Source organism: Aplidium turbinatum, chromosome 7 (genome assembly GCF_918807975.1).
Source record: "Aplidium turbinatum chromosome 7, kaAplTurb1.1, whole genome shotgun sequence".
NCBI lineage: Eukaryota > Metazoa > Chordata > Ascidiacea > Aplousobranchia > Polyclinidae > Aplidium > Aplidium turbinatum.
In genome coordinates, this window is record NC_137478.1 from 12,292,377 (window position 1) to 12,304,843 (window position 12,467).

At 38.1% G+C, this 12,467-nt stretch overlaps 1 protein-coding gene across 1 annotated transcript; it reads right to left on the reverse strand.

Moving 5' to 3' along the window:
- Window positions 1-10,169: 10,169 nt before the first annotated feature.
- LOC145773754 (uncharacterized) lies at window positions 10,170-10,688 on the reverse strand. Its single transcript, XM_082584887.1, has one exon. The coding sequence runs from the start codon at window positions 10,686-10,688 to the stop codon at window positions 10,170-10,172; it is 519 nt and encodes a 172-aa protein (XP_082441013.1).
- Between the last annotated feature and the right edge of the window lie 1,779 nt (window positions 10,689-12,467).

Genomic DNA, 12,467 nt, shown 5'->3' on the forward strand with positions numbered 1-12,467 from the left:
GACTGGACATTTGGTCGACAGAACGATTCATTGGTTAACTATTGGTTAATTGGTTATTCATTGGTTAACTAACTCTAACTCTAACTCTAACTCTAACTCTAACTCGAACTCGAACTCGAACTCTAACTCTAACTCTAACTCTAACTCTAGCTCTAGCTCTAGCTCTAGCTCTAGCTCTAGCTCTAGCTCTAGCTCTAGCTCTAGCTCTAGCTCTAGCTCTAGCTCTAGCTCTAGCTCTAGCTCTAGCTCTAGCTCTAGCTCTAGCTCTAGCTCTAGCTCTAGCTCTAGCTCTAGCTCTAGCTCTAGCTCTAGCTCTAGCTCTAGCTCTAGCTCTAGCTCTAGCTCTAGCTCTAGCTCTAGCTCTAGCTCTAGCTCTAGCTCTAGCTCTAGCTCTAGCTCTAGCTCTAGCTCTAACTCTAACTCTAACTCTAACTCTAACTCTAACTCTAACTCTAACTCTAACTCTAACTCTAACTCTAACTCTACCTCTAACTCTAACTCTAACTCTAACTCTAACTAACTCTAACTCTAACTCTAACTCTAACTCTAACTCTAACTCTAACCCTAACCCTAACCATAACCCTAACTCTAACTCTAACTCTAACTCTAACTCTAACTCTAACTCTAACTCTAAGTCTAACTCTAACTCTAACTCTAACTCTAACTCTAACTCTAACTCTAACTCTAACTCTAACTCTAACTCTAACTCTAACCCTAACCCTAACCTTAACCCTAACCCTAACCCAAATGTCTTGTCGACCAAATGTCTGCCGACCATATTACTGTCGACCAAATGTCTGTCGACCAAACGACCGGCAACGGCAAGGAACATCATCAAGTTCAAACCCAATCGAGTCAATGGCGGTCGAGTCCTTGTCGTCACCGAGTGCAGATATATTAAATAATAATCGGCCTAATAATTAAAAATTAAGCTACACAAGCACAAACAATTACAGTAATTACAAGAAAATTAAATGCACAGTACCGTAGTTCTAGAAGTATATCGTCCAACTCTTCTGGAGTCTTCCAATCTAGGCTATTGAAAGTTCCACATAGCTTGCTTGGATTCGTCCAGTTGAATCTTGAAGCACAGATCGAGGGTGTCTTAATCATCTTTCTTGCCAATGAATGTCAATTTAGTAGTTAATGAATGTTTTGTTGCTTTCAGATGAACTGATAAATTTCTTCAGGTTTTTTCTTATTCTTGCTTTAAGAACCAACAAGAAACGTCTTTAATGTTTTTATGCTTGTTGTACTTCTATACAAATTGACAAGAACTCGTCCTGTATTTTTTTATGGTCAAATCGGATAACCACAATATCTCCGTGGGAAAGTTGTAAGATAAAATTTCCGAATCCTTCGTCTGTATGCGATGACACCGAGCGAAACACACTTCTGAAGCCTCTTCTTCACGAATTGTATTTCAAGAAACGACAGCTGCACATGCTGTTAAGAAGAGAGCGCAACACGGCACACACTAAAAAAGTTGACACCGCAGGACAGATTTCTAGATAAAGGACGGAAAATTGGTCCAGTTGGTACGCACAAAGCAGAGCAGTTTAATGTTTGACCAACCTTCTCAAGCGGCAATCGAAAAATAACAAAACTAATGGAATATTTCAACACACAAGTAGCTTGCATCTATTATTTTTTCTTGTATGGCTAAGTGACATATTTTTAAAACTTTTTCCAAGTTGGCTATTTACTGTTTTTAAATATGAGTTACAACATTTTTTGTGTTGTAGCATTGTAGCAACTATACCACGTATGGGGGATAGTTGTAATTAACAAACGTATAGCAATTCAGCGATAGCTTAACCGACATACTGACCGAATCAAAAAACTAAAGGTTTCGTTTTGTAGAACACTAAGCTCTGAGCAGTTTCTGTGAAGTCTAAAAAAAGGTGCATAGAAGAATGAAAAAATTATAAGGTTTAAGACAAAAAGTGTTACTTTCACGCCCGGTCTCGTATTGTTATTCTAAAAAATCTTAGAGTTGTTTACTCTTTGCTGAAATGATAAATGTGAATGTTTTCCTGACATTGAAAGAGTTTGCGGTCATAACGTAACGCTTCCTTCTCCTATTTTTATGAGCCATCACTAAATATAGCAGCCCACAAGTGGATTTCGGGGGGAGGCCAAGATGGTGCTCTCAAAGCCCTGTGTACTAGGTTGTTTTACTCCAGATCGACGCCTTTCACAATACATTTAATAATCTGTTCAAACTGGTTCATTTCAGAAAAATTTACTCATTGCCATAACATCAGTGCATTGCTAAGGGATCTTCAAAAACAAAAAATCAAAATATAATAATTTGTTACAGATAATTGTCACATAACTTTTTGGTTTGCTGATGACAAACTAAGCAAAAAAAAACTAAACCTAGCAAAATCAACAACGTCGCTTGAAATTTCATGTAAAATAAGCCAAAGATCAATGTTAGAGTGACGTACAGTGGAAAAAGGGGCTAGAGAGATCAATATTTTTTGAAAAATTGTAAAGGAGCGTGTTTCCCTACCTTCCTACTAACCCTAACCCTAATAGAAGAGACTTACGTTTCTCTGCTTTTTTTTATTTATTACGGACTCAAAATTTATTTTTATTCACTTGACCACATTAGAATGAACATCGCACAGGTCAAATTACCTTCTGTAATTTCTTGATCTACTGCCACGTAAATTGATCTCTACTTGCACAGTAAACACGTACATAGGCTACATGCTAATATTTCTTGCAAACACAATGAAGCTTTTTGGGTAGTGAAAACGATGAATTTCCGAACAACAGGAAAGTGTCAATTAATGGCTCTGTTTTCACTTTCTTTTATTCATTGTTGCTTGAATGCCAAAACTATGAAGTAAAATAGCTTCAATGCTAAGTAAGTATCAAATTTCCACAAGGACGTTTGGCTTATAACTTATTAACAAATATTTTTTGACTTAGTTTTTTTTTTCTCAACAGCTTTTGACGAAACAGAGGAACAGAGTATGTATGGATATGGTGAAAATGTTTCTCCTCTTCTTCAACAAAATATGAATGAGCTATTGGTTAACGATGAATGTAACGCACGTCAACCACAAGCATTCATATCAGGAACAGTTGGGCAATTTTCCAATATGCCTCATTGCTTCGCAGGACCTTCGAACAATCTTCTGCTTTCCTCGTCAATACAAAATACTGCCAAGCAAGTTGTCAACTCGGTCAAGGCTCCACTTTTACAACAAAGTCAAAATTATACCAGCCTACTTTTACCATCGAGCGGAGCTGAGGTGTTTGCTCAGTTCAATAAAACAGCTAGCAGATACGAAACCAATCGTTATCTAGGAAACCATTCTTCACATAGCATAAACTCAGCTGATATTGCCAACACACAAGAGTCAGATGTTATTTCTAATAGTAGTGGTCGTTCAAATTTCAGTGGACTATCAAGCAGTCCACAATCATGGTTTGAAGAAGTTGAACACAACCGGCGGTACTAAGTAAGTAACAATATACAACCAGTCAAGAAAAATATTAACTGATGCTTGGCATAATTAGAGAGTGTGAACTAGTTTTTGTGGAACTGTTATCCAAACAGTTCTGTAAAAGTCTTGGCATAAAAAAACAAGGAACTATTTTTTAGATTTTGTCAACTCTAACCTTCTGTTATAATGTACATACCTCCCGAAGCTTTCCATTTTAAACAACTTAACAAAATGATATGTTTTGAACTTAATCGTGATTATAAAATCATATCGCATTAATTTTGCACACTATTTCAAAAATGTACCAAAGACAGGCAAGACACAACAATCAACAGGGTTGAGCATTATAACAATATATTTTACATATTTACAAATAGTTTTAGCAGTCAAACTTTGTCGGCTTAACTTAAACCCTCATCAGGAATCTGAAAATATTTATAAAAATGCAATAAATTTCAACTTCTTCAATTATAGTCAATTAGCTAGTTACCTTCAGGAAGTTGAAATTTATTGCATTTTTATAAATATTTTCAGATTTTTGATGAGGTTTTAAGTTAAGCCGAAAACGTTTGAGTGTTAAAACTATTTTTAAATAATTATGTAAAATAAATTGTTATAATGCTCAACCTTGTGTATTGTTGTGTCTTACCTGCCTTTGGTAGCCTGCAAGAAAGCATACTCTATCCCGAAATTATATTTCAAACATGTGGTTGAGTGTTGACTCAAATAAATTATTTTCAACGTAATAAAAAAATCTCGAATGTAATCCAATCCAAAAACCATTAGTTTGGTCCATATCAAGCACAAGTTGAAAGTTTATTTGATTACTAACTGAATTGTAACTTACATAAATGGTGAATATTGACTATTGGATTCATCGCATTAATAGAAGTTGTAAACGTAAATTCTAAAAGACACTTAGTGAATTCAATTTTTGTATAACGGACCCATGTTGCTCACATGCACGTTGCAAAGTTTTCCCAGAATTCTAAAACATTATAAAAATAACTTATTTGAAGCTATATTGTTTATGATACAGTGTTTCTCAACTTGGGATTAACGTGTGGGGTCTGTGAAATGCTTTAAAGAATTCAATGAATGCACTGTTTTTAGGAACAATTACTAAAATTTAAGCATCAAAATTCATATATTTAACAGTAATTTTGCAAAATTTGAGATTAGGGTCCCTTTTAGAAATTTTTGAGTTCTCAGGCTTTGCATAATAATTCGTTGAAAGAGGTACGTGTGTTAAAAGATTTGAAACCTCTGTCATTATATGTAATAAGCATAACACTAAATTTCCAAAATATATTTTTGATATTTTTTAAAAGAAAAAGGACATGCATATGACGGTTAAATTTAACCAAAACTATTTGTTTTATCTTTGGTTTGGTTGCCTAGCCTCATATCTTGAAGGTGTCCATAGAAAAGTAGATGTACAGTATTATCAATCATATTGTAATGCAATCTACAAACTACAGTTGACAGTCAGTCCATTTTAAACGCTTCTGTTTTGTATATTATTTTTTGTTTAAATTGCTAAAAAATACCTGTAAGTTACTTTGAATCGCCATATTTCATTTCACATTACAGTTAGTGGTTTTATTTTGCAATTGAATCTGGTATACTTGTTTATCATTCTGGCTTCATGTATTTCTTATAAGCAACTCACTTTTCCTTGTCAATCCTCATTCTGTCTATGCTGTCTCTTTTGTATTCTACTGTGAATTAATATGAAATTGGTGTTGTATTTTCATTATTATTTATGTTTCAATTTTAGTACCGTACTGTATCGTAATTCAATTACCAAAAAATGTAATTATTTTGTTTTGTAGAGAAACTCGTTCGATGCCAGTGCTAGTCTAATAAGGGTATAAGGAAGAAGTCAAGTTTAAGTTATTTTGGCAGCCGATTGTAGCATCGAATAGACAGCGATAGACACGTGTTTCGCCCATGAGGCTGGGCTCATCAGTATCGCACCGTATTCTTGCCACTTGAGTAATCGACCGCCGCTTTACCAGTCAGTTTAACTCTTATCTTTGTGGAAAGAAAGAGCCAACAAAACCAGCAGGTGCCTGGGGTGGGTTATGTGAAGAAAGGCGTTCTTCCCGGCTATCAGCACAAGGCTGATTACTCACTAGCACAGCGAGCAGCAGTAACGCTTCGCTAACCAGAACGGTGTAGCTTCCACGCTAGCCATAAAGACCTCCAATTAAACGTTTAAGTTATTTTGGCAGCCGATTGTAGCATCGAATAGACAGCGATAGACACGTGTTTCGCCCATGAGGCTGGGCTCATCAGTATCGCACCGTATTCTTGCCACTTGAGTAATCGACCGCCGCTTTACCAGTCAGTTTAACTCTTATCTTTGTGGAAAGAAAGAGCCAACAAAACCAGCAGGTGCCTGGGGTGGGTTATGTGAAGAAAGGCGTTCTTCCCGGCTATCAGCACAAGGCTGATTACTCACTAGCACAGCGAGCAGCAGTAACGCTTCGCTAACCAGAACGGTGTAGCTTCCACGCTAGCCATAAAGACCTCCAATTAAACGTTTAAGTTATTTTGGCAGCCGATTGTAGCATCGAATAGACAGCGATAGACACGTGTTTCGCCCATGAGGCTGGGCTCATCAGTATCGCACCGTATTCTTGCCACTTGAGTAATCGACCGCCGCTTTACCAGTCAGTTTAACTCTTATCTTTGTGGAAAGAAAGTCAAGTGTTATGATGCTTTTACTAACATTTCGCGCACCATGGCGGATAAATGCCTTGTAAAACGTTTGATTGATTGGTTTATTTTGTTGTGCAATATTATAACAGCAAAATCATTAAATGATGCAGCACGCTTAACGAACGCAATTGAAACAAAGAAAACTAACAAATGTACACTGCATCTTTGAAGTAAGTAAATCACAACGGGGAGCTGCGAAGTGACCATGACGGTCTTCGAGTCAAGCAGCCACCCTCAGCCAAGTCGATAATAAACATTTAATAAACATTACACTAAAATATCTACACATGCAACAAAGATTCAAGACAGAAACAAACTTGCATCCATGATATGACAAAATTTCAAGTTCCAATATTAGATGTTGATAGTCAACGATTAAAAGCTTAAAGAGTATCGGTCCACATTAGTAAATTACACTGCATTCAACTTTAATATTCTGCAATTAATTAAAATAACTGGTAATTAAAATAAATAAAAAAATGCCTGGTGAACAGTCTCACTCTGTTTTTATTCTGCAATTAGATAGTTTTGTAAAGTTTTTTAAATGAGTCAAAAGATTTTTTTTAATATCTAGTAGGATTGAGTTCTATATTTTTACTCCACTATACTTGATGCTTCGTTGAAGTTTTGTAGTAGCATACAGAGGAACAAAGTAATTATCATTTTTGATTGAACATCTAGTTGAGTGATTATGAACGTTTGATGTTTTTTTGAAGTAATTCGAAAAAGTGCAGGGTAAAGAATTATAGTTGTATTTGAACATTAATGTAGCAATCTCTAGTTGTAAATGTCTTTTATTTTTAGAACTTTTACCTGCTTGAAGTATGGCGTAACGTGTTTTGACCACAACCCTCCAGCAACTATTTTTATTGCTTTGTTTTGCAACTTTTGTAGTTTCTCGATATATGCTTTGTATGTAGAGCCCCAAATGGCTATTCCATTCATAATATGTGGGTGTATGAGCGAATAATATAACTGCAGTCTAGCATTGAAAGGAAGAAAGTGTTTAAGTTTCGACAAAATACCAACAGATCTAGCAAGTTTAGATCTAAGAGCATCAATGTGAGGTTCGAATGAGAGCTGTTTATCAATTATTATTATTCCAAGATACTTAGCGTGGTCGACGGTTTCTAGCTCAACAGCCCTATAGAGAACATGGAATTCATCGAATTTGTTGTAGCCTTTTTTAGGAGGAATTACTAATAGATTGGATTTGGAGGCATTAATGGTCAATTTGTTGGCATTAATCCAACCTTCTACAGCAGCTAATTCAGCATTAAGTTTGGTTTACAATAAATTTAAGTTATCAGCTTTAACTATGAGACATGTATCGTCCGCAAACAACCTTGACATTGTCGACATGCTGTTTGGTAGGTCATTTATGTAAATTAAAAACAAGGGTGGACCTAGAGTTGAACCTTGAGGAACACCATGCTGGATAGATTGCTGTGTGGAAGTATCTTGATCAATCGCAACATATTGTTTACGGCCATTCAAGTAAGACGAGAGAATATCGTTTGCAACTCCACGGACACCATAGTGGTCAAGCTTCCGCAAGAGCCGTTTATGGCATACAGTATCAAATGCTTTTTTTATGTCAAGGAAGGCAAGTCCTGTGGAATCATTGTTCTTTATTGGTTTGTAGGTAGTGCTTATTATGTCAAGGGCAGCATGTGTAGTTGAGTGGTTGGAACGAAATCCATATTGTGTGGGTAGGAGTGAAGAATTTTTATTAAGAAAGCTGGAAATCCTTTTGTAGATTAGTTTTTCTATTATTTTTGAAAAACACGATAATAGCGAAATAAGTCGGTAGTTGGTTATTTCTTGTTTACTGCCGCACTTATAGACAGGTATCACCTTGGAAATCTTTAGTTTTCCGGAAATATTCCATATAGAAATGAATAATTAATCAATGCTGCAAGTGGAGGGCAACAATATTAGAAACAGGTCGAAGAAAATACGGGGAAATGTTATCACAGCCAAAAGCTTTATTTATATTTAAAGCATGTAGCTCATTGATAGCTTCGTTAATATGGGCTGGTTCCAGGTAGATCGAGGTAGGGACACGGTTCCTTAAGTAACTGAGATAACCGTTCTCGTCCCCAGGTTCAACACTTTCAGCTAACTTTTTACCGATATTATAAAAAAGTTGTTAAAATTATTGGCAACAAGCTTTGGCTGGGATATTTGCACTTTGTCAACATTAACACTATCGATAACTTGTGTTGACTTGGTTTTGTTGGGTTATGATTTTCCATATTTGTCTGGCATCGCTCTTGTTTGTGCTAAGTTCGCGTTCAAAATACTGTTTTTTAGCTAAAAATTTTAGTTTAGTTAATTTGTTTTATATATAAGCTTATTTGCTTCGTTGCCGATTAAGAAGTGGGTTTTATACATTTTTTGTTTATTTTTTATGGACACGTAAAGTCCTCTAGTTATCCAAGGTTTTCTTTGTAATTTATTATTTTTACGAAAAAGTTTTTTTAATGGAGCGTGGTTATCAATTACATTTTTTATTGCATCAATCAGTTCCGAAAATTTGTCATTTAAACCTTCGGGGGACACATTCGAAAGAGAAGACATGAATTTGTGCATGCTTCCTGTTAATTCCTCACAATAAGCAGCTAAGTCGAGATTTCGTTTATCACGGTAGTCGGTAGTAGCATGTTGAATACTTTGTTGGCACCCTAAAGTCTGAAACAGGGCAGAATACCGGCAAGTGGTCTGTGATGTCATAATTAAGAACGCCTGGGGTTACGCGGTGGGTAATACTGTTAGTAAGGATGTGATCAATCGTGGTTGAAGAGTTTTCCGTAACTCTTGTGGGTTTGGGTATTAGTGAGTGAACACCATTACTTTCAAGCATGGTAAGATAACTTTTAGAGAGGGTAGAAGGGTCAGAAACGTTGATATAAAGATCACCTAGTGTTACCGCCTCTGCTCGCCTATTTAATTTTAGTGGATAGTCTGGTAGATCAGTCGTCAACCTGTACCTAATTATTCCTGACTTGACACCCACACTGTCTCAAATACCACACTCAGTTAAATCACTAAAGGAAATGGGTAACACAGTATAATTTAAATTGTGGCTCAAGCCTATGATATAAACACTTAAAGGAATAACAATGACCAACTTAATATGAGTGATGAGGTTGATGAAAAGATTACCAATTATTGAAACAACCACTGTCTAGTAATTAAGAGACAGTAACATACGTCTTTACTCTAACGATGTCAGTAACTAAAAGACAGTTCCAAAGCGACCGCGAGATGACGTCACGAGAATAATTGATCGACAATCGGTAAAGAATTTAACGGTTGCAAAGAACGCTCAAATTTGAAGGGAATCCGTAACATATCGCCCCCTAAAAGGGCATGACCTTTTACAAAACAACGGATCAATAAAACGATATGAAATGCACAAGACGATACTACACATTCAAGCACGAGTGTCAAGAGCGGTAACAAGATTCCTAAATTAGAAATGGCAAGGACACAATTAGAGAAAGGTATCATGCAAGAGGCGAAGCACCGTGGGGAGTTTCCTAACCTAACGTACGAAAGTAACTAACAACGAATAATCACAAGCATGCAGATAGTTATTATAACTTAACCAAAAACAGCATTGTAACTAAGGTTGAACACATTGATCTATTACAACACACAATAAGGATAATAAATGCAACACAAAATTATGACAAGATTATCCAGAACGCCTTATAGCGCCAAAGTTTGACCATCGGTTACAGACACTAAAAACAAAAATGATATCAAATTTATAGAGCAGTCAAGAAAATAAAATTAACAGACTAAACCTAAAGATAGCAGTCGTGTATCACTATTAGCAGTGCTACCAAAGCTAGTAATTGGCAGTGCAATCCAAGACAGGTTAAGCCCATCTAGTGAAACATATCAATGCCTAACTTAATACATATAACAAACAAAATTATCGATCAGCGAAGCCGCAGCAGAAACAGTTCATGTCACAGAGGGCTGAGTGCCCAAATGTCCTTCCAGCAAACAGATTTTCCTCACGTCTCTAATCAATACATTGTCCGCAGTTTGGACGCGCACCCGACGTACCAGGCCATCTGAATCAGCGTAGAATTCTCTCACCATAGCCTTGGGCCAACAGCCGCGTTTGACATTATAATCCGCTATTAACACCAGGTCACCAATCTCCAGGTTTGGAGAGGTCCCATACCCTTTGTTTCTAGGCTGGAGCATTGGCAAATAATCGGTCAGCCAGCGCCTCCAAAATTTGTCCGCAACAGCTTGGGTTTTGCGCCAGGATTGTCGATACAGATCTCTCTTCGTCGACACTGCACTCGGCATGACCGTTTCCAGCGTCCCGGTAAGCAACATACTTGGCGTTAAAGCCATAAAGTCTTTTGGATCTGTTGAAACGTCGGTAATGGGGCGATCATTCAAGATTCGCTCTATTTCGCTGATCAAAGTTGACAGCTCGAAATCATCTAAGCTGGTTTTCCCTACCATGAGGCGCATGTGCTTTCTAACCGATCTGATTAAACGTTCCCAAACACCACCCGAGTGTGAACAGGCTGGGGGTTATATTTCCACTCGATCTCGCTTTGAGTCATTGCATGTTGGAACTTAGCACGCTTCCAAGACTTCACGCCGTCGTTCAGCTCACGCTCGGCGCCTTTAAAGTTGGTGACGTTGTCACTGAAAACAACCTCTGGTTTGCCACGCCGACAAATGAACCTTCGAAATGCTTGAATAAATGCAGCTGCTTCCAGCGATTCGGCGACTTCTAAATGGACGGCACGTGACGCCCTACAAGTAAACAAAACGACGTACCTTTTGACGGTACTCCTTCCCTGCTTAATAAGCAACGGTACTCTTCTTCCCTGCTTAATTAAATCAACGCCAGTGAAGTGAACGGTTTCTTTCTGGCTTCCGTTCTTGATTCTGGGAGATCGCCCATACGTTGCGTGCCAAAGCGAGTGTTACACACCCGACAACGAAGGCAAGACCTTAGAACCTTTTGTACGGCCGCACGACCACGAATGATCCAGAAGGTTGACATCAGAGAGTTCAAAACATGCGAAGTTCCACTATGTCCGGACTCTTCATGCCGGTTAGGCTACAAATTAACAATTGTGTTAACGGATTGTTGGGTGGGAGAATCATGGGATGCTTGATGTTTAAAGGTAAATCCACATTCCTCAGCCGTCCACCTACTTGTAACACACCGTTCAACAGAATGGGACTAAGCTTCCGTAGTGGCTTGAGTGCTGGATTGTTGCACAACTCCCTATCGGGTAAAAGTTCATTGTTGGGTAGAGATTGTAATCTTGTCATTGCTTCAGGGAAATCATCCCACTGTACAAGTTTGACGAGGTCGGTAGTTGCTTCTAACATCTCTGCGCCTGTAAGTATGGACCAACCCTCGGCTGTGGTGAACTGGAATGTTTCCACAAGATATACGCTTTGAACCTCTTTAGCAATGCCACTGATCTTTGGATTTTGCAGTACTTCGAGTGACGCGTCAGGAGCAGTTTCAGCAAATTGTCTTCCGCAGCTGCGGTAGTAGCCGTGCAAACGTTCTTCATTTCATCATCATCATTCAATGGCACTGTGATCACGTCTGGCTGCTGCGGCCAATTGCTTACACATTCACTTAAAAATTCTGGACCATTAAACCAAAGTCCAGCAGTGTCGACCCGATTAGGCATTAACCCACGAGAGGCAATGTCAGCCGGATTGACACTGGTGGGAACATAACGCCATTGTTCAGGTGTGGACTAGTTATGAATGACCTGAAGCCGATTAGCCACAAACGTATGAAAGCGAGAGGTACAATTCTGGATGTACTGGAGCAAAATTGTAGCGTCAGTCCAAAAATAGACGTTGTTAAAGTCAAATTCAAGCATGTTGCAAATAAACGTACTTAGTTTCACGGCCATAGTGGCTGCAGTCAACTCGAGTCGGGGTACAGTCACAGGTTTAGAAGGCGCTACTCGAGATTTCCCCATACAAAAGACACAACTTACCGAATTATCAGCATACACAATACGAATGTAACTGGCCATACCATACCCTACAGTGCTCGCATCAGAAAAAACATGCAACTCGATGCTAACGCAAACCTTGTCTGCCAATTTAAAGCTGCGTGGTATAGAGACGTTACGCAGTTGTGGTAGTCCACGCAACCAAGTTTGCCACTGTTGGCGTGCAGTCTCTGAAATGATGTCATCCCAGACGCTCCCATCTCGACACGATTCCTGTAAGACTTTTCTGTTTTTAGTGAAC